General features: G+C 50.9%; 7 protein-coding genes across 7 annotated transcripts; 4 read left to right on the top strand and 3 right to left on the bottom strand.

The window, feature by feature from the left end:
* Nucleotides 1-936: 936 nt before the first annotated feature.
* Nucleotides 937-2,884, top strand: BP5553_07675 (uncharacterized protein; the record flags this gene model as incomplete). The annotated part of the gene is made up of 2 exons (XM_032016298.1): nt 937-1,489; nt 1,617-2,884. The coding sequence occupies 2 exons, from the start codon at nt 937-939 to the stop codon at nt 2,882-2,884; spliced, it is 1,821 nt and encodes a 606-aa protein (XP_031867529.1).
* A 984-nt stretch (nt 2,885-3,868) lies between these two features.
* Nucleotides 3,869-6,336, top strand: BP5553_07676 (uncharacterized protein; the record flags this gene model as incomplete). The annotated part of the gene is made up of 3 exons (XM_032016299.1): nt 3,869-5,095; nt 5,161-5,964; nt 6,025-6,336. The coding sequence occupies 3 exons, from the start codon at nt 3,869-3,871 to the stop codon at nt 6,334-6,336; spliced, it is 2,343 nt and encodes a 780-aa protein (XP_031867530.1).
* A 784-nt stretch (nt 6,337-7,120) lies between these two features.
* BP5553_07677 (Uncharacterized protein) lies at nt 7,121-8,191 on the bottom strand (the record flags this gene model as incomplete). The annotated part of the gene is made up of 1 exon (XM_032016300.1): nt 7,121-8,191. One exon carries the CDS (start codon nt 8,189-8,191, stop codon nt 7,121-7,123), a length of 1,071 nt encoding a protein of 356 aa, XP_031867531.1.
* Nucleotides 8,192-9,081: 890 nt separating this feature from the next.
* On the bottom strand, nt 9,082-11,565 carry BP5553_07678 (Pre-mRNA-splicing ATP-dependent RNA helicase PRP28; the record flags this gene model as incomplete). Its single annotated transcript, XM_032016301.1, has 2 exons — nt 9,082-11,196; nt 11,290-11,565. The coding sequence occupies 2 exons, from the start codon at nt 11,563-11,565 to the stop codon at nt 9,082-9,084; spliced, it is 2,391 nt and encodes a 796-aa protein (XP_031867532.1).
* A 329-nt stretch (nt 11,566-11,894) lies between these two features.
* Nucleotides 11,895-12,787, top strand: BP5553_07679 (uncharacterized protein; the record flags this gene model as incomplete). The annotated part of the gene is made up of 2 exons (XM_032016302.1): nt 11,895-12,325; nt 12,544-12,787. The coding sequence occupies 2 exons, from the start codon at nt 11,895-11,897 to the stop codon at nt 12,785-12,787; spliced, it is 675 nt and encodes a 224-aa protein (XP_031867533.1).
* A 1,953-nt stretch (nt 12,788-14,740) lies between these two features.
* BP5553_07680 (putative oleate delta-12 desaturase) lies at nt 14,741-16,276 on the top strand (the record flags this gene model as incomplete). Its single annotated transcript, XM_032016303.1, has 2 exons — nt 14,741-15,758; nt 15,825-16,276. 2 exons carry the CDS (start codon nt 14,741-14,743, stop codon nt 16,274-16,276), a joined length of 1,470 nt encoding a protein of 489 aa, XP_031867534.1.
* A 2,239-nt stretch (nt 16,277-18,515) lies between these two features.
* Nucleotides 18,516-21,109, bottom strand: BP5553_07681 (uncharacterized protein; the record flags this gene model as incomplete). Its single annotated transcript, XM_032016304.1, has 2 exons — nt 18,516-20,501; nt 20,573-21,109. 2 exons carry the CDS (start codon nt 21,107-21,109, stop codon nt 18,516-18,518), a joined length of 2,523 nt encoding a protein of 840 aa, XP_031867535.1.
* Nucleotides 21,110-21,974: the final 865 nt, after the last annotated feature.

Raw genomic sequence — 21,974 nt, forward strand, 5'->3', positions numbered from 1 at the left:
AGTTGCCCATCCATACCCTCCATGGTCCCATCCCATCCCATCCCATCCCATCCCCATCCCAGACACCACACAACCCCCCGACAAGGGCCGCGCCATGGGCTCCTCCTGGGCGTGCCACCAATGCCAATGCCACTCCACAACCCAGACACCCTAACCCACAGCGCCCCCCAGTGCTTTGCGGCCCTGGGCGTGCTGGCCCACACCACACCACACCCGTTGGCCATGGAGGCCATGGAGGCCATGCCCCATGCGGGCTTCACATAAGCCCTCAAGCAGTGATCAGGACTGCCTATCTTGCCTTCTATCGCTCGCGGATCGTCCATCTTTACTTTTATTCGCAGGGTCCCCGTCATCACCGCTCGTTTGTTCTGCCTCCAGGTTTACCCTCCCATCCCCCCATCACGCCCGGCCTTCTTCTTATACCGACGACTCGGTTTCCCTTTTGTATATCTTGATACATTCTTTGGATCATCTTCGACTTGTGCTTTCATCCGATAGCCCTCGCGGATTTCGTCTGTACCTTCCTTTGACAACCTACTGTCGCCCTATATCCTCTCTTGTAACGAACGAAACGCCGAATAATAACATAACATAACAAAACAAAACAAAACAAAACATATCACATCGTCTGTCGGTCTCGATCCCTCGGCGAGCGAATGTATAATCAATCCCCATACTACACCTATTAGACAGTCTTGGAACTTCCAGCCTGTTGTCCAGTCACTCCCTTGAACCCGCCTTTCTTTCCAACTCTCGAGCCTCAACGTCTTTCACCCAGAGAACCTCCTGTATCTCGAACTTATATTAATCAAAAACAACCCGAACCTTCGGACCGAAACAATCACCAGTATGTATCCCGGAAGATCCCAAAGTGTCGTTCGATATTGGGAGCGAGACTGACTGACACTTTGTAGCCCAACGCAGCCGAGTAGCGCCATGGATTCAGCATACTCACAAGGCCCGATAATGGGACAATCAGCCTTCTTTTACTATAATCCCGATCCGAAGCCAGACAACCGGCAGCATGGCCACTTCTCCCAGCACCCAACTAATGTTCAAGCGCAGGCGTATCACCCCCACCTGCATACGATGCCATCGACTCCAATTTATTCCAGACCGAACTCGTCTTGTTCACAGCCGCCCATGCAGCCGCCGATGTTCAACGCCGGATTTGCGGGTAACATGACGCCAATGGCCTCCCCCCGTCCGCTGTACCAGAAGCCGACAATACTGATCCAGGACCACACTTCAAGGATGATGGAGGCTGATGGGAGTGAGACCGACATGTACTATTATCCGTCAACCCCCCCCTTATCCGAATATGGAAGTGTGATGAGCAGCCCCTCAAGCTGTGACGTGCTGCAGACACCCGTGAATTCGGTCTTCCTCGGGGTCGAGGGCGTCAAGGAGGGTTGCGAGGGGGAAGTGCAGTCTGAGAACCTCGCCGGTGGCGACTGGGCGCGATGCGGATCTCCGCCCATGACTCCAGGTATGTCGAGTCCTCCAATATACCTGCAACGCCGGGCAACCGGCGTTAGCTGGTGTATTATAGCGCTGTTATACCGTGATATAAATTCATAGTACTTGAGGCTGGAACTGACTAGTGGCCTTTGCAGTGTTCATTCACCCAAACTCGCTTACGAGCAGCGCTAACGAGCTTCTGTCTGCGACATCTTGTCCCTCACTTTCTCCCTCCCCTTCCCCTTATCCGCGATCGGTCATTTCAGAACAGGACTTCGACTTCTGCGATCCGCGCAATCTTACGGTCGCATCCGGCGCATCGCCAGATCCCTCCTTGACAAGAACCGCGTCGGAGTTTCCCGCGCTCCCCACTTTGTGTGCAGGGGACGACGAGGAACACCGGTTCATGCTAGCCGGAGAGACAATTTATAAGGCTGCGGAACTCCACGCGAAGAACTTTACTTTCTCAGCTCCAACGCACCACGCCCTGCCCTCTTTTGATCAATTCTCAGATCTCGACTCCGAGGAAGACTTCGTCAACGGACTAGTGAATTTCCCCCCCACCGAGAACGTCCAATTCTTTGGCAACAAAAGACAACGCACCGGATCTGACCTGGTGTCTCTCGACAACGAGCCCTTCGTCACCGAGGACGACTTCGACGATTTCGAAGAGTTCGACGACTCGGAGCAGTTCGCTGTTGCCTGTCTTCCAAGCCCACCTGCCTCCGGCTCCGAGTGTGAGATTAAGAAGGAGAAGCGATCCAAGAAATCGAAGAAGGCCCCTGTCGAAGACGACGAAGACAGTACCGAGTTCGACAACCTTGTTAGATCTCGCAAGTACACCGTCTCAATGAACGCCGTTTCGGGAGCTTCTGTTCAAGAGAGCTCCGCCGAGGCACAAGGCCAGCAGAATCACACTGCTCCTAGCCAGTCCGGCTCGTCTGAGCATCACGCAACAAATAGCGTCATGGGCTCTGAGGCTGGTGCAACCCCTCAGCCAGGGCCAGTCAACCGCCGCGGCCGTAAGCAATCTCTGACTGAGGATCCATCCAAGACCTTCGTCTGCGAGTTATGCAACCGCCGGTTCAGACGTCAAGAACACCTCAAGCGGCACTATCGATCCCTCCACACTCAAGATAAGCCTTTCGAGTGTCACGAGTGCGGCAAGAAGTTCTCCCGAAGTGACAATCTTTCTCAGCACGCCCGAACTCACGGAAGCGGTGCGATCGTCATGGGTGTTCTGGAGGATGGCGAGCTCCCCAGTGATCACTTGGAGTCTGCCAGTGATGGGGACCACATTCACTCATTGGGCAACGTCCTCTTTAGTGTTGCAGCGGCTGCATCTGGTAGTGACACCGAAGGCTCGTCCGATGATGGAAGTAGCGATAGCCAGACACGCAAGAAGCGCAAGCGCTCCCAGTAAATTCTTGGCTCTCTGTTGAATCGGTGGGAACAACCTTTTTACGTCATGCCAGCGGTACGAACCTCATGAACCAAAACTGTTTACCGGTCTCCGCTCTGAGCCCTTGTTCCATTTTGCATACTAGGTTTTGGGGGTATAGATGGTCTCGCGACCACATTGACGCTATCACGATGGATGGGGTTCTCGAAACAAAAGTCATTGTTTTTTATGTGTCATCTGGTGCCCAGCGGTTTCCCATTCTTGTATCAAACTTTGCTTTTCAAGATTTTTTGTGCCGATTTAGCGTCATGACAGTTCGATTGGAAGATGGTTGGTGGAGGCGTGTATCTTGATGAGGGGATTTGGGCTGTTTGATTTTCTTTACACTCGTTGTAATACAACTGCGGCGGGAGCTGGTCGCCCGTCTTGCAGCGTGTCCTTTCCCTTGCGCTTTCCTCAGGTCTATTCAGCCGCTTATTCTCCAGATTGTGCCAGCCACGAAATGTACACCAACTCATAGTTAAACATGTATAGAATTCTCTTCCACAAGCCTCGTGTTCAACTAGTGATACCTGTCTTGAATAATTTATAAATCCTCGCAATAGAACTGCCGAATAATGTCGGATCAGGACACGAAATTAATGTTATAAGTTCGAGAGTTTAGTAATACGTATCTGCCCTGAAGGTCCAGACTTCATTGCTGGTCGCATTCTGCCTAAGTAAATCTCACATTGCACTAGATGTTACTCTGCTAGTTGTACCTTTGCGATGCGTACAACAATAAGTGTACATAGGTGTCCCCTATGTGCGATGGAGGTACTCGGAACCTCTTGAGTATTATTTATTATTAAGGGGTGTCGGCTAGCTATTCACCTTGCCTGAGGCACCGGTAGCCTGCATTCGAGAAAACTCCTTAGCAATATTCCCAGTGCGATGCACTTTGAAACGAAACCTCCAACACTGTTGGGATTTAGTTGGCCTAGTTGCCAGCCTTGAGTGTTTGGCATGGCCGAATCCCTCAATGTCATTGCGCTTATTTCAGGTGGCAAAGACAGCTTCTTCTCCCTTCTACACTGCGTCCAAAACGGGCATAAAGTCGTTGCATTGGCCAACCTGTACCCAGCTCCAACCACACCAACGAGTGAAGAGAGCAATCATGGGGTCGACAATGAAGAAGAACACGACCTGAATAGTTTCATGTATCAAACTGTCGGCCATACCGTGATCCCCTTGTATGCACAAGCGCTGCAGATTCCGTTGTACCGGGAGCCAATCGTTGGGACCGCTGCTCAGACGGGTGCTAGTTACGCCCATGATGAAGAAGAGCGCTCTGAAGCGCAGGATGAAACCGAGTCATTGGTTCCCCTTTTGAGGAGGATCATAGCTGAACATCCAACTGCAAATGCTCTCAGCACTGGTGCAATTCTCTCCACCTACCAACGGACACGAGTGGAGTCGGTAGCGTTACGACTGGGCCTCACGCCCCTCGGGTTCTTATGGAAGTATCCGATTCTTCCTCCAGGGACGCAGATATCACTGTTAGAAGATATGCAATCCGTGGGTCTTGATGCCAGGATTGTAAAAGTTGCAAGCGGCGGGCTGGACGAGAGTTTCCTTTGGGGGAATGTCGCTAGTCCGCCTGTCATGCGGCGAGTGGAGAAGTGTATGAAGAGATTTGGCACTGATGGCGATGGTGCTGTGCTTGGAGAGGGAGGTGAGTTTGAGACTCTGGTAATAGACGGACCTTCGAGCCTCTTCAAAGGGAAAATTGTGATCCTGGAAGAGGACAGGAGCATAGTCCGAGAAGGAGGGGGTGCTGCATGGCTGCGGATTCGACATGCTGAAGTGGTGATGAAGAATATCGATGAAGCCGAGGAAACGTTGTGTCGACTACCCGGGACTCTTGATCAAATATTCAGTGATGCTTTGGGGGATCTTGATGGAAACCAGGAAGCTATTGGCTCTTCAAGTTTATTGGGAACGTTCGAAGGGCCAGTAAGTCCTATTCAACAACCACCATTGAGACCTGTCCTTGATACAGACAAGGGGGGAATCGTATATTGGGTAGTTAACCCGGCAGCAATAGGATCTGATGCTTCCGTCTCACAGCAGGCCTCCAGTCTCCTAACAGAGATTCAAAAACGGTTAACCAAACTCTCCCTCCAATCTACTGATATAATTTCTACCTTAATCATCCTTCGTTCTATGCAAGACTTCACAGTTGTAAACAAGGTACTATTTTTACCCCTGCCCCCCTTCATCTTTTGAACCAGGTCTCACTAACACGGCCTTAAAAGATCTACAGCACACTATTTACAAAACCCAATCCTCCGGCAAGAGTAACTATCTCCTGCGGCACCAATCTCCCTGAAAATACACACCTTATAATCCACCTCCGAATCAACAATCCGCAGTCCTCAAACCAGCCAACAAGGGTTGCAAGAAAAGCACTTCACGTGCAATCCCGTTCTTACTGGGCACCCGCAAACATTGGGCCGTATTCGCAAGCTATATCAATACCCCTACCCACTCCCTCAGCGGACTCGTCCGGTGGCCAGGGGGAGGTACGAGTTGTGGCTGTGGCAGGCCAAATTCCGTTAACCGCCCACACCATGGCCATACCCCATCTAGGCACTAAAAATTCCACATCATCGCCACTATCTGCTCATGACACTTTTCTGGCAGACTGCAAAAGCCAAACTGTCTTAGCACTACAGCATCTCTGGCGCATCGGGGAAGAAATGGACGTAGGGTGGTGGACTAGTGCTGTTGCGTACCTCCCTGCCGCTTCAGCAGAAAGCAATGCGGAACGAGCCTCGATAGCGGGACAAGCTTGGAGAATTGTCCACTGTGAGACGCCCACTGTAGAGGAAGACGGCGATGGGGAAGAGCGAGATCTGTGGGAGGAGAAGTACTACGCTGGAATGGCACAGCGAGGGGCCCAGCAAACTCAGAAGTTGTTACCGGATTGGAATATAGTGAAACCATGCGGTCGAAGTATAGATCATCCACCGTTCTTCGCGGTTGAGGTCGACGAGTTGCCAAGACAGAGCAGTATTGAATGGCATGCTCATATGGGGGTTGTTAACGGACCTGTTACTGTAAGGTCCCCAAGTGCCTCTATCCCTAAATAAACTTCCTGGCTGACGTACCTTCTATAGATACATCCAAGTGCGCATAACCATAGATGGAGTCTCTATCAATGCACCTTTGGGGGGCGCTTGCAGTCTATCATTGCGATCGAGCACCTGGAACCAAGTTCTGAGACGAGAAACGCATTGCATGAAGCTCTCGAGGCTCTTGGCATGGACGACTCTGGAGAATCTGGATGGTTTGCTTCGTATGTTGACGTGTCTGTTCAAGGTGCCTGGGGCTCGGGAGTTAGCAGTGGTATGATTCCGTGTACAAGGATATGGGGTGGTTCTGGTAACAGACTTGGTGCGGTTTTGATAATTGGTACTGTGGCAGCGTAGTATTGAAAGTGAGTGTATCATGCCTACTCTGTCGGTGAATAAAAGATCCTCAGTTAACCTGTCTTTGATATATGGCTAGGTCATCTGCAGACGCTACAATTCATGAAACATGGGATTGTAGAAAGTGAAAGGCACCTGGAAAGCTGTCATTGAGACGTGTGGATTGATTTCACTGTAGCTAAGTTATAGCGTGACCATAATCCTGATTCATGTCCGCACACTTTCCCGAATCACCCTACTTGCTCGCCGACTCGCCGTGAAGAGTCACTAGCACACACCCATAAAAGTCCCATCCTTGTTACTGCCTTCTATATAATAGACGTCGGCGCTCATGATCCTGATCTATAGGGTACACACATTAGCATCGACCTTGTTCTAGGCATAGTATAGGTAATCAAGCTCCTTACGTATAAGCTCACAAATACCGTGGTCACAGTGCTTACAAGCCTCGTGCATGTGGTTCCACTCCTAGTTTTGCATTTGCCCTCGTTGTTCCGTTCATGATTGAAATAGCACCCCAAGAATTAAACGTCCATGTATAAATTATAGTCTACTTCTCTACTTAAATGAAATCTCATAATAAGCCGTTGTTGGAGAGGGAACCTTGTAGAAAGAGCTGGTGGTTGACGCGAGAACCCCTTTTGGCGGGCTTCATATTCCTCCTAGGAAGGTAGTGAGACGTGCAATAGTGAGGCGTGCGTGAAACAGATGTACGTCACTTCACACAGCAAGCCAGTTAACAACTTGAGCTAGGGGTATCTCCGTGTATTTTACGAGCGGCTCATCAAGAAAACAGCCTCGACCTTAGTTTCTTTAGACCCTGCAAGTCTCCTTCTATGGTCTCCTGAAGTTCCAAATCTACATACTCGAGCGTACATCCACCACCAAAGTCGATCAATATCGCATCCCCAGAAGGATCAATCATGACATTGTGCGGCTTTACATCACCCCAAACAATCCCATAGTTGTGTAACCTCTTGACTGTCTCATCAATCTGATCCATCCATATCAGTTTCTCAGAGACCGAGGCGTCCAGCATTGCATCATAGAGCGTCATTCCATCGATTCGCTCCAACAGCATATCCATGAGAAGAGACTCTTGGCCGTCCCAGTTGACAAGGCCCACAATTCGCGAAGTTCGGATGCTGAGATCGTGTTCAGAGATCTTTTGTAACTTGGCCAAAATCTCAACTTCTCTTTGAAACCCGTGCCGCTTATCGCCTGCCTTGAAAAAGAACTCATCTGTCGTGTTGACCTTTCGCACAATCCGCGGAATCTCGCACATCACTTCCTCGAGGGAGTCTAGACCTGCCGCTCTCACCAACTTGGATGCCGGGGTCAAAGGTACGGTAGGAAGGGCGGATCGAGATACGATACCATCCCTAGGTATTTCGTGGCTTGGTGAAAGCCGACTTTCTGCATTTTCAATAATGGCAACTTTGGGGCTGGCATCTCCGAAAATTTCCTGATCGAAAGCAAGCTCGTTTGCCTTTAATATACCGCCATCGTTGAACAGCTCGAAAACATAAGTTTGGGGATCATAGTATTCCAGTAGAGTGGTTGGTCTGGAGATAGCTACTGGAACCAATTGTTTGACCCGCTCATGAATCGGGCCAATAGCCCATGTCTCGAAGTCGCATAGAATATCTGGGTCGTCAATATCATCCTTGAACTCGTAGAATTCATCGATCAGGCTCCCTTCTCCCTCCAGATGCTCAGCAGCGATTTCGATAATGAATCGTTTGTTGCGACTCATGAATATGTACGAGATGGAATCTTCAAGGGTCACCATCTCTAGCATAGAAAAAGAATACATTGTAGGGGCGCCACTTGCCGCATTTGTGGTCTGGTCCATGATATTTGACAACCGAGAGCGTGGAGACCCCACCGAGAGTAGCTGTTAAGTGTGGAGTGTGGATTCCGCAATTTCTAGAGAAGAGAAACTTTGGTACTTGCAATAGTAGGAACGAGAAGGAGGAGAATGAGGAGCGGCGCTGCAAAGGCACGAGAAAAGAAGCTTGATTGATGGGTAGTTGGGATTGAATTAAGTGTGTAGGAGCCACGAAGCAAGGATCGACACAAGGTAAAATCCAATATGAGATCCTGAGGTTCTGCAATAACGCCCCAGGCCCTGAAAGCTACCGCTGCCACTTTTCAACTCTCCCACCAGGTAATGCGAACGTATTACTTGGTTGGTAAGTAAACCATTCCACTAGCTCCATAATACAGATGCAGTAATACAAGTATGATTCCTGTCTGAATGAAATTCATAATTCATTCTTGTAATGATCCACTAAGTCATTTCCTATGAGCAATTCATAATCAATTTTTGTAGTTTCATGTAATATGTTGAGGCATTTATATATATAAGTTTGCTAGCCTATAAAGTAAATGGCTTCTTACACTTAAGACACTTCTATAGAGCAAGTCAAGTATTTGGGCCTCACAGCAACCACCTTACATGATATATTCCTCTTTCCACCACACATTCCAACCTTCCCGACAGTAAGTTAAGGATGCGTTGCTTTGCTATACATATTTTTCATCCAAGAATGACTTTGCAACCTTGAGCATTGGACAGAGTAAGGGCGAATTACAAACATGTAACGGAGCCTACCTACATGCTAAGCGCCCTTCAAAAACCCATCTCAACTCTTAAAATTCCCCACGTATATTTAAAACATTCCATTGCTCACTACAATGTATGATATCTCAATTACAAGCTTATAGTAGACATAACTCTCATCACCAACCTCCACCCTTCCCTCCAAATCCCGTGCTCTCTTCCATTTTCTTCCCTCCGCCACCTCTCGTAGGTTTCTGCTGCGCAGCTTCGTGTTTCCTTAGTTCTTCGGGCACTTTGGATATCGAGCTCTTGGTTAGCATTTGCTTGAGATCGTACATGACGTCTGCGTCCTCGTTGCCTAGGAAGGTGATCGCGACACCGCTCTTGCCTGCACGACCTGTACGACCGATACGATGGGTGTAACTTTCGATGTTGGTGGCCATGTTGAAATTGGCGACGAGACTCACGTCCGGTACATCAATACCTCTTCCTGCGAGATCTGTGGCAACTAGGACGTTGGTTGCGCCAGATCGGACTGATGCTAATGCGGCTTCACGCTGCTCCTGCGTCTTGCTACCGTGCAAAGTGACAGATGAGAAACCCATATGCTTGATATCTCGAGCCACAGCATCACAGTTTCGCTTGATGTTGACGAAAACAATGATAGGAGGCTGGAATTCGCCCGAGGCCAGGATCTCGTTGAGACGCTTCTTCCGCTTGTCTTCGCCCGACACGAACTCGACGCGCTGCTCGACCGACTCGACAGCTTCTCCAACATTACCAATTGTGACAATCGCCGGTCGCCTAAGATACTTCTTCGCAATCTTCTCAACCGCACTTGGCATAGTGGCTGTGTACATCATAGTCTGTCGGTATCTATCTTTGCCGCCCAGATGTCTGCTCATGGCTTGAGCATCCTCTGCATCATCGGTATCCGGTTTCTCGTTTGTGACCGGCAGTGCGTCAAGGATCTTATTGACAGATTCCTCGAACCCGAGATCGATCATGCGATCAGCCTCGTCCATGATTATGTAGCAGCATTGGCCTAGAACCAAGACTCGCCTTTCAATACAATCGACTAGTCGACCTGGAGTTGCGATAATAATCTCGGCACCATTACGCAAATTGTAGGATTGCTCTTCGAGAGAGTGACCACCGACAATACTCACGCAAGTAAACCCGAGCGGCGTTGCGAACTTCCGTGCTTCCACCTCAATCTGCTGAGCCAATTCACGGGTTGGCGCAAGGATGATGGCATAAGGTCCGTCGTTCTTTGTAAACTCGTTCAAAGGTGGTAATTCGGAGATATATACCAGTAACGGGAGCAAGAAGGCAGCTGTCTTTCCCGAACCGGTTACGGCAACACCAATAAGATCCCTAGCCTGTAAAGCAATGGGGATTGCAGCTCTCTGGACAGCTGACGGCTCGTCATAGCCAACCTGAGCAACGACATCTAATAGCCGTTTGGGAAGATTCGATTCCTCCCAGGTTCTCATTGGATTCGGTATTCCTCCTCCTTTGGTGGCGATGTTGAAATCTTCTTTGAAGATACGCCAATCTCTTTCTCGCATATGCTCCAATTTCTTCTCGCTCCAGTGCTTGTCAAGCGCATTTCTTCCAGATGCCTCCTCCTTTCTCCTTCTTTCCATTTCTAATATTTCTTGAGCGCGGGCTCTACCGGCTTCTGTATCCCGTGCCTCAAGGGCCTTGGCGTACTTCAGTGCACCGCTTTCACTCGCATCTTCTGCAAAGCCACCTAGTCGTCCCCTTCCGAAGAAATTAGCCTCGGCGCGGGTTGAATATAGTGGGTTATAGTCCGGACTTGTGTCCTCCTCTACGTTCCACTCAAAGTTAAACTTCTTCTCTGTGGTTCGTCGTCGCTTCTTCTTTGCTGAGAATGTCGACTGGTTGGTTTCTGCACCCATATAACGCGTCCGAGTAAGAGAAGCTTCTGTAGTATCGCCGTTCGCTGGGCGTTTCTCTCCAGCTAAAGAAGCCTTGTTACTGGCCACAACGGGTCTACCTGGCGGTGGCATTTCACCTCCATTCCGATTTGAATTGGCGTTCCGTCCGCCCCCAGGGCCAGATGGTGGATCGCCATGACGCATCGCTCGAGGGCCAGTGGGAACCGAAGACTGTCCCCGGCCAGTGGTCTCTTGCTGTCTAGGCCTATCGCCATTTTCGAAGCTTCGGCCGTTTCTTTCAGCCTCAACTTTACGTTTTTGTTCCTCGACTTCCTTTGCCCTCTTCTCAAGAGCTAACTTCTCGCGCGCCGCTTTGGATAGGAATTTAGGCTGCAAGACGAATAGTTAGTATATATACGGCAAAAACTAAACACGGCTTTGTGAACCTGGGAATCGACTCCACAATGACGGGTAGAAGCATACCTTGGCTGCGGCTTCATCAGCCTCTTTTTTCTTCTTCAGAATATCTTCAATGCTGAGCGGTCCGCGATCTCGTGGCGCGCCCCAACCAACTTTATTCTTCTTTATAGGTTCTTCAGGAGGCGGTGGCACTGTGTCTGAGGGAGGCGGTGGAGGCAGATCGCTGGGGGGCGGAGGAGCGTGTCCATCTGGAGGAGGTGGTGGTGTTATATCGGTAGGAGGAGGTGGAACTGATGCATCTGGAGGAGGTGGCGGGGGTGATGGTAGCCTTCCGTTCATTTCGGGAGGAGTGTAATTGTCGCCTCGTGTTCTACTACCACGTCCGCTATCTATCTTCACAGATGAGGTCCTGAACTAAATAATATTCAACCGAAATAGGACTGAGATAAAAAGTGCTTGGGGTAATGTTTGATGAGGCGATGCCGAGGTTGATGGTGTTGTAATGTAATGCAAGGCTGAGGAACGAGGTTCAGAACTTTTGAGAGCTTGATGGGCACGGAGTTCTATTAGTAAGCGACACAAGCTCGAAATTTCCGACTACGTATCGCAACCTCACCTCCTACTGAAGCCGCCCAAAGAGCCTGGCAATTACCGTGAGGATGTCGACAATGAGACCCCAACAGTACAGGAAGCTTGCAGAATCGCTGCCCCCTCGATTAACCCGATTCTTCGCGCGCTACCCACCACAAGCCATCGTCTCGGCGTCCGACGCAGCTCCTTCAAATACATCGCCCTCCGCTTCAGCAGCACCATCCGCAGACCAAGATGCGGCAAACGCTGTAGAGGGTTTCCAAAATCCTTTCCGAACGCAGAAGCACCCAATCACGGGGAGATGGCATGATCCGAAATACTCCTTGCGGAGACAGGCAGACCTAGTCAAACTCGCGCGCCAAAATGGCGTTGAGGAGCTGCTACCATTTACAGTGAAGGGCACCGAAGAGAGGCTTCGGAAGAGGATGGAGAATGGGCTCAGGGTGAAGGGAACAGGTATTGGGCAGCGCGTGAAGGGGAAAGAATCCGAGCGGACACTCAAGGGACGGTATGTTTGGGGTGTTTCTATTACTCGGCAAGCATGCTATTATGCTGCTTGGATGTTGCTACGAAGAAGGATATTTTGCTGATTGGTATGTGTGATAGATTGGAGAAGCGGAAGCAGGCTATGCTGGGGATGCCGCAGATGATCCAGACGTGGAAAGAGGTATGTTCGCCCCAGACGTGGAATTGGATGTTCGCCAGCCTACTAACACTGGATTGCAGAGGGGCCATGGTCGTGGATGGAAGAAATGGCCGAAATAAAGCAAGCAATCAGGATTCTGGGAATGGTATCCGTCTTGGGATACTGCTGTATCAATATTACACGGGATGCGAACTGCATGGGACTGGCGTTAGAACAGGAACTGTGGTTCAAGTGTATATCAACTCTGCTAGAAGCTACGAGAGGGGGAGTCGAAACCAGCGACTGAGCCAATACATTATTACCCAAAGTCGTATGACTGTTTGAGCGTATTTTCAAGGGGGGTTTCTGTGGCGGGGAAACTGATCCAGTTTGGTTCGTTCCGCAAGTCTGATCTAATCTTGAAGGTATCGGTTGAGGGGATGCGCTGTATTTGATCATTTGATGGAGTAACTGCAGAGCAAAGGCAAAGGCAAAGGCAACAAACAAATTAACAGTTGTTGAGACCGAGGACCATATTGACGAGGAAACCAATGCCGGACAAGGGTTACTGTATTATGGCTACCTCTTCGCTAGCCCAAAGGATGATCAAGAGATACGCAGGTACTTCGTTCGTAGTGCACTTCGTAGCAACCTGAGTACCTACATACTCCGTAGGTACCTAGGTACCGACGAAGTGGGATTAGTGGCCCGAGACTGCTGGATGATAGGGAACCCGCGAGTGCCAAGGAGCCGGAAATATACTGGAGTACCTCGAGCAAGTCACTCCACGTTTGCAGCCTCGAAACTCAGGCCGCCCTCAACAATGCTCCCAACAAAACATCTTAGCGTGGGATTAAGGTGTGCAGGGGTGGCGGAAGGGTCTCCAACGCCGTGTGGCGATTGGCCAATGCAGACGTCCAGCATCGAAATGCAAAGAATCGATCTGTTCCTGGACGGAGCGGGCAAGGGCCGGCGACTGGTAACTAGGGATTGTTCCTCCCTCCTGTATATATCCTGCTGGTTTTTGGCATGTGAACTGGAGATGGCCGAGGGACGAACTTGCGGAGTGCATGACATAGAGCATGAGCAGGAGCATTAGCATTTAGCAGTACTCACTAACTACCCACTTCTCACTCACTCACTCACCCACTCACTCACTAAACTCACTAAACTCACTCACTACTAAGTCCCCTAGTCTGGCCATTGAAGCTTTCTCTCAGCCATGATCAGCAGACTCCCGCATCCACCACCACCACCACCACCTGCACCTGCACTGTGTAACTGCATCCTCGGCCTTTTGCTGGCTGGCATTGGTGGTGGTGAACTTGTGCCAGCTGAGCGGCCACCGTGCCAAACGAAGCTCAGAGTTGCATGTGGTTATGTTTTGGTGATGAGACCGGAGCCCGCCCAACTCTGGTCTCTTCCGTCCTGTGGGATGGATGGGCGGTCAATATACTCGAATAAGAGGCGAGAGAAGCACACGCAGGTGTCACTGTTTCTGGTCCCCGCCGCTGCATATCTGGCTCCACCGCCTGTCTGTCCTGTGTGTCCGGTGTCCTGCTGGCAGCTGCTGATCAGTGGTGGTGCCCAACGGATGAGGGCCTATTGCTGTAATGCTGACCCGCTAGAAGATGATACTATCCTCGCTACGTAGTAGTACGTAGTAGTAAGTAGTAGTGGTGCTCCATATTCTCTTGGGGTTGTAACTTGTCAGAGCGTTCTAGCAGGTAATAGGTAGTGGTAGAATACTCGTAGAATAGAGTAGAGCCATATAGTGCTTCGTCGATGGAGCCCAGTTTAGCCTTAGCCTGGATAAAAAACCCCCATCTGGCTGACTAGCAACTAGCAACTAGCGTGCTGTGGGGGATCAATGGATGGGACAAACGGGGATGAGAATTTTACATTTGGCGTGGCCGCCGGGGGCGAGCTGGGGGCAAGTAAGGGGTGGCCGCAATAATAAATAAAACCCCCCCAACCAGCAACCACGTTTTCCTCCTCCTCCTCCAGCCCTCCACACCACCACGCCCTCACTCCCTTTCGGCCTCTACATTCCGCGGGTTCTTCAAGATCAGAAGACGGTGCATCGTTCTGTACGTTATCCTCGTCGACATCTCACAATCGAAGCCTAATTGCTAACATTCTACTCAGCGCTCTCGTCACAATAGAACCCTCCCCCGATTGCGGTCCTGGTTCGCAAAATATATTCTGCCATTCTACGATCTGCCACTCGCCCCCCAGTGTTGCAGTATAATATAGGCAAACGCCCATAGCCAGACCAGAATATATACCCAATTCACCATGGCGTCCACTACTGCCCTCCCCCGACACCCCGTCCTCAGACGGACGGTGACTTCGACCACGGCCGAATCCTCCCCCTCCACCGCCGTGGCATCTCCCAGCGATTCCCCACGCCAATCGCCCTCCACCTCGTCCCTCACCTCCATGTCCTCTCTAGAAGAGACAGAGGATCAGGGTTACGGCAAGCTTACTGATACTCTCGGCAACCAGTTCGAGCTCCCGGATTATACAGTCAACGATATCCGAAATGCCATTCCCAAGCACTGCTACGAGCGGTCCGGATTGACGGGCCTCATGTATGTCGCCCGTGATATTGTCTATTTGGGAACCACTTTCGCCATTTTCAACAAATTTGTTACCCCTGAATACATCCCCTCCACGCCAATCCGTGCTGCCCTCTGGGCCTTGTATACCGTCCTGCAGGGCCTCTTTGCAACCGGTATCTGGGTCCTAGCTCACGAGTGCGGCCACCAGTCTTTCTCCCCCTCGAAGGTCCTCAATGACACCACTGGCTGGGTCTTGCACTCGGCCCTCCTTGTCCCATACTTCTCCTGGAAAATTTCCCATGGCAAGCACCACAAGGCCACCGGAAACATGGAACGTGACATGGTCTTCGTCCCCAAGACCCGTGAGCAGTACTCTTCCCGCATTGGGAAATTCGTCCACGAACTCGACGAATTGACCGAGGAGACGCCTATTGCAACCGCATTCCACTCCGTCCTGCAACAGCTTTTCGGCTGGCCCTTGTACCTCTTTGCCAACGTGACCGGCCACGATAACCATCACAAGCAACACGAAGGCCGTGGCAAAGGAAAGGCCAACGGCTATTTCGGAGGCGTCAATCACTTCAACCCTTCCAGCCCTCTGTACGAAGCCAAGGATGCTAAGCTTATTCTGTTGAGCGATGCCGGTCTCGCCATCACCATCACCGCCCTCGTTACTCTTTGCAAGACTTACGGATTCAACAACATGCTCGTCTGGTACTTCATCCCCTATCTCTGGGTGAACCACTGGCTCGGTATGTATCTCCCCTAATTCGTGTTGAAAATTTATGACTCCGAAGCACGTGCTAACCAACTCTCAGTTGCCATCACCTACCTCCAACACACCGACCCAACGCTTCCCCATTACAACGCTGAAAGCTGGAACTACGTCCGTGGCGCCGCCGCAACCATCGACCGAGAATTCGGCTTCGTAGGCCGCCATCTCCTCCACGGTATCATCGAAACCCACGTGCTCCACCACTATGTCAGCACCATCCCCTTCTACCACGCCGACGAGGCATCCGAGGCCATCAAACCCATCATGGGCCGCCACTATCGTTCCGACACCGAGGGCGGCTCTCTTGGATTCCTCAAGAGCTTATGGACCAGCGCCCGGTGGTGCCAATGGGTTGAGCCATCAGAGGGCGCAGTTGGCGAGGGCAAGGGTGTTTATTTCTTCCGCAACCGCAACGGCCTCGGTGTCAAGCCCATGAAACTCCAACCCTCCGTTGGACGTGGCAAGTCCGGCATGGTAATTGGAGCCGATGAGTAAACCGATACGCAAAAGGCTTTAAATGTATGGGAAGCGTGGGGAGCGGGGGCATTTGGCATTTAGTACAATGATTTTTTAAAGCGGTGTTCTGGCGTCCGTCGAAGCACATCTCGCGGTTCTTTTATATTGCGATGAATGTTTTAGTTGGGGGATTGATTTGATGACTAGAAAGCTTCTCTGTCCAAAAACAAATAAGGGATAAGATGGAAATTTTAACAGCGAGAATATTACAGAGCGCAGAATAAGAGCTAGGCTGTGATAGACAAAGAGCGCGCTAGACTGCTGTGTCGAGATGGATACCTACCTACCTAGATAGAGGAGGGACTTGTATATAGATAAGGTGGCTATGCTGTTCTTCATCTTGAGTGATGGGGGGATGGTAGCTGCTTTGAGAAGATATTCATGTTAAAAACTTGGAATGTATTTCGTGCTGTGATGTGATGTGGAAGAGAGTAACCCACAAAGGTACGTAAGTGGGTGAGTTACGGTCATAGAACATTGTATACACCCACAAGTACATACATGATGTTTCTCTATTGGCCTACATGACGCATTTTATTTCCCTCCCCTCCTCCCCTCCTCCCCCCCTCGCACCACTCCCCCGCCCCTTTCCTCAAAACTTCCTCCTTGAATATCCCCTCCGAAGACCGAACCCGCCCCAATCCTCACGCCATCCTCACACCATCCTCACGCCATCTATATCTCCTCATCTCACGTCTCCTTCCCTCCTCATATCCCAACAAACACCCTCCAAGTCCCACCAAAAAGAAACCTGACCACATGGTATTAAGTAATAAACGAGTGTACATACCCCATTTCTGAACTAGCGATGCACAGATATCTCGCATCCTAGTAACGAACGCGTTGAGGATAATTGACTAGTTCAACGCAGAGCTAAAAAAGCAGCTCTTCTCCGCGGGCATTGTAATTGCTTCTTCTAAGTAACAACACGAAAACGAGAAAAATGTGAAGAGAAGACACATTACCTACGGAGGTACGCCTCTTCTATTTTGTAAGTATACAGTGGCAGGGGAAGGAAAATAAAAGAAAGCGAGATAGGTAGATAGATAGGTTTGAAAGGTAAATTTGCCAAAAGATCCTCCTCGTCAGTTATCAGATCCCTAAAGTATCACTTGATTTCTGATCTCTAGCGCCGAACACGAGGAAAACGAAAGCTTGCAGGAACCCCGCCCCCTCCAAGAAGGAATATATAGCTAAGCGGATCAAGACTAGGACAATTATTTTTTGCAGCGAAACTGAAACAGCAGTCCAGCATGTCCTCGGAGACTGAGGTACTCGTGGTTAACACTTCGCCATCATCGTCTGAGGAGCGGACTGTACATCCAAACTTTAAGTTGATTGGAAATGTGGATTATATGCGACGGGAGAAAGAAATAGGTGGTGCTATAATTGAAATGGACAGTATCTAATTCTCCTTGGTGAACTGTTGCCAGTTCTGCTGCTATTGCCAGTTCTGCTGCTATTGTCAGTTCTGCTGCTACTGTCAGTTCTGCTGCCGTTGTTAGTTCTGCTATTGCTACCAGTTCTGCTGTTGTATAAAGTGTTCAGAGCCCGCTCAAAGACCAGGAGGGTCACGGCTCGATAAAAAGAAAAAAGGGGGGTTAAGGAACTCAGCAGTACACTCCGATCAATCCGTACATGGAGCTAGGCTTGGCTTTACAGGCCTCATCCTGACAAGTGCAGTTAGTTATAGGATAGCTATGGCGATCACTGGTCGAAGCGTGAGAGCCGTAATATAGAGGATTCCGGCTGGGGTATGTTTTATCGGGTAGTCCACTGTACCGACCCAAGTACGTAGCAGTATATCGTTATAGAGATCATGTCTCCTTAGTTCTGCTGCCGCTGCTGAGCGTTCTGTTGCGGTCTGCATAATCGTTAATAGTAGCACAAGAAGTGTAGAGTGTCGAATCAAATAACGCGGTATCGTAGACCATTATTACTAGTAGGTCAACTGAAGTGTGACGAGAACAGTTGATGGGGAGGCTGTTTAGTACTCCATTTTGGATTGGATTGAGCGGTTGAGGCTTGCAAATGAGAACCTACATAAATGTTTAGACACGCGGAATTTGTATTTGCAGAGGAAACTGCAAATTATGGGTAGTAGTAGGGTATTATAGATTTCTTGCTATCTCGACAAGCTAATTACTGATATATGTCTATGCAAATGGCGCTTTCTCCATACTAAATTGCAAATAGCTCTCGCTGTGGTATATCAACATCACCGTTCATACTTGGGCAGGGTCTCATTATGTGAAGGGCCAGGAGGCGATGGTGGGAAATGCTGGGTGTAGCTCCCTCCGTACTCGTCTTCTTCGGTGAGAGTAGGCGCTGTGGGCTCATATTGAGGTCTGGAGCTCCCCTCCCCTGCGTTGTCGTCGTCGTCTGGAGGGAAATGTGAGGGTGCGGTAGCTTCAGCTAACAGGCGACGACGTTCTAGTTCTTGCTTGTCGTCGGTTGGTGGAGCATCTGGAGCTGGGTCAAGGTCGTCGAGGGCTGGGGTGGAGGTGGGGCCTAGAATGGGAGTGGTGGAAGCATTGGGTGAGAGCTCAGGGGGATGTGAAGGTGCAGATGTTGGTGCTGTTTGTGGGGTCACGGTTTCGGCATGGTATAGATCATCGGATGATTCGTGGGGATGTAGAGATGGGGCTGATGGAGGGACGACTGTTCTTGATGATGAAGGGTCCGCGTCAGTATCGGGTGGCGGTTGACTGGGCAAAAGTCGTTCCTCGGCCCGGCGAAGTCGCTCCTTTTCACCCAAGCCTTCATGTGACTGCACCTCCGGATGAGGTACGGATATTTGGGAATGGATAGGCGGAGGAAACTCATTGGGGTGATGATGAGCCACATCATTGTAATCATACGGAGGGTCAGAGTAGTAGTCGTGATAGCCCTCGCCATACGATGGATCATCGCGTGGGTGAAGAGTTTGTGCGTCCATATTTTGCGGTTCAACAGTTCCTTGTGCAAGGGATTCTTCGAATATGGGATCCCGTATCCCCGGAGAACCTGGAGATTCCAGAGGTCTGTCGTTGAATTGCCCAGGTCCGCTGTTGGCTCTGCCTCGCTTGCGCGCACTGTCAGTAGATCCAACGACGACCTCGAATTGGCACGCGACAACGCTCTTTTCTCTTCTGATGTGATCGGTATCGACGATACCCCCGCCCCAGGTCGACAATGTGTTGGCATTTCCGTCTAAGCGACCGCCTGTACTGCCATAACTTGTTACTGTCCCTGCTCGTGGAACATGCCGTTGCTGACCTGCTAGCTTACCACCAAGGTCTACGACAACCTCGACGAAATATCTGAAACTTATCATTTGGCCAGGAACCCCAGAGATAGTTGGGAAGATATCTTCAGGGGCCCTAACCGAGGTGTTCACAACTGCAGTCAGGGACGTCGGGTCAATCAAGATAGGTGCAAAGGTCTGTGAGAGATCTTTCCGGAACACATTGCTGGAACCGGCCGAGGTCAGCGACAACCCTCCGAGCCCGGTCTTAGACTTGGGGTAGTATTCTTCATGCTTCAACCTCTCAGCTGCCTTTCCTTTGATATCTGCAAATAGGGACAGGGGCGGAGAAGAGTCGATCCTCCCTTGTCTGTAGAATGTTATGATGATCCCATGCAAGCTTTTTATTGGCTTAGAATGCTTGATCGATATCTGAAGAGGCATGTTATCACCTGGTAGACACCCAGATTTGAGTAGCTGGATAGCAGCAGTAATCGTCTTGGAGAGCGAGATCTTGCTGCCCGTTCCTTGGCTATCGCGTGCTGATAGCGACGACGGCGCAGGCGCAAGGCGAAAGCTGAGACCCGTACTGCTGCTAAGCGTGCTATCTGTACTTGTAGCTGTGCTGTGAGTACTTTGGATATCGCTTGGTGCAGGACTGCGAGGACCACCCGTATCATGCGAACCCCGCTGGCTCGCCGAGTCATCAGGGAGCGGTGAACCTGGCGGTCGCGCCGTATCAGAGCCCGGCTCAGTCGTTTCCTGGGAGCCATTCTCCTTGGTCTTAGTCGTTTTCTTCCGCTTAGGACGCCGAGATATAGGTTCTAGGGATATGGTGCGGGCCTTCGGAGGAAGCATGGGCCCGATGTCCACCGTCTCCACGAGGGAGATTTTCTGATCACAACTTGAGGTTGCAGCAATCGAGGTCGGGCGTGTGATAGTGGCGGTAATTAGATAGGAAATCGTTCCTCTTTCAAACTGCGTATTCATTAGCCAGGGACCTTCAGCTGAGGAAGAAAGGACTCGGAAGGACTCGGGAGAAAACTCACATCAATGCTCGTTGGCAGGCCTTTGCTCGGAAACTGCAACTCGAAGTTGAATTCGTATATACCGGGCTCAAGGCGGCCCTCTCCACACAGCGTTACCTCATCCTGGAACAGCGAGGCGTGCCCGTTGCCAAAGTATTGGGTTTTGGTCGGATCGCCCGGGGCGGCGAGCGAAGGGTCAACCGCCCACGACTCATTAACATCATTGGGATGTTTGTACACGCGAACGAAGCCGCGCAGGCAAACCGTGAGATGCGTGATGCGGACCGGCTTGACAATAGTGAGTATCACCGCGCCTTTGACCAAGTCGCCGGGCGAGTACTTGCGATAGGGCTCATCGGGGCGGATGTGGAAGTCGGTCAGGTTCCGGGCGCGGGATTTCAGAGGGGAGGTGAGCCTCGACAGGAGGGATCGGGTCGACGCAAAAGCGGATGGCGACGACAATGTCGAAGTAATCGGGGCCGCTGTCGCTGTCGATGCCGCAGAAGGGGCATTCCCATTGGCATTGGCATTGTCATTGGTATTCGCATTCGCGCACATGCTAGGAGAGCGAGAGACGAACAGACAGACAAGTTGTGATATGTTTGCCGCCAAGAGTTCGATCGTGGGAGTGCCAAGTAAATCCAACCCGGATACTGACAGGCGGTCACACGGTCATACGGTTCCGACGGGAACACGAGTTACGGAATCCAGAGAGGCTTTGGGGCGTGGTGCGACACCGTCGTGACGGCGACTGGTGGAACGGCGAGATGCCCAGCAAAGCAGCCCAGCATCCACGGTGCAGCGCAGCTCCAGCGCGGAGTATTAATAACGCGACCTCGGGCGCTGCGAGTACGCGCGTTGCAGTTTGGACGGCGAGAGACAGCTGCTGTCAGAGCGCGGGGCCTGGAAAGCCTCTGCCCTGCTCCAGCCTGTCGGATGGCGAAAAAGATGGAGAGCGGCGTGAGAAGGGCGTTTGGGGGCCAGGATGCTCCAAGAAGCATTGCCTGTATTCCGTCGGATCGTGGCTGAGTCGGGTCTGGTACAATCCGGTGCAGGCCTCGTGGTGTTTTCAGAGCCAGTAGTGAGCTGTGTGCTGCAGAGATAAATCGGGAGCCATGCTATGCTACAGTAGGTATGCTATGCTGGCTATGCCATGGTGCGGTCGGTGTGCAATGTGGTGCGGCGAGGGAGTGAGTAGAATAGACAAGTGCCTAAGGTAAGGTAGGTAATAAATGCTTCGTAGTGATCCGGAGTAATATTTGCAACTGGCAGCTAGGTATTGACTGTCACGTCCACAGCTAGTCTTGCGCCCAATATGCAATTTCGACTATAGCGACGACAGCGAGGAATGGGTGCCAGTCCCACTGTGGGCCAGCCTGGGTGACTTCGTACACCCGCCGCAAGCTGTCTCGCAGTTACGTAG

The sequence above is a fragment of the Venustampulla echinocandica genome, assembly GCF_003357145.1.
Source record: "Venustampulla echinocandica strain BP 5553 chromosome Unknown scaffold_6, whole genome shotgun sequence".
Taxonomy (NCBI): domain Eukaryota; kingdom Fungi; phylum Ascomycota; class Leotiomycetes; order Helotiales; family Pleuroascaceae; genus Venustampulla; species Venustampulla echinocandica.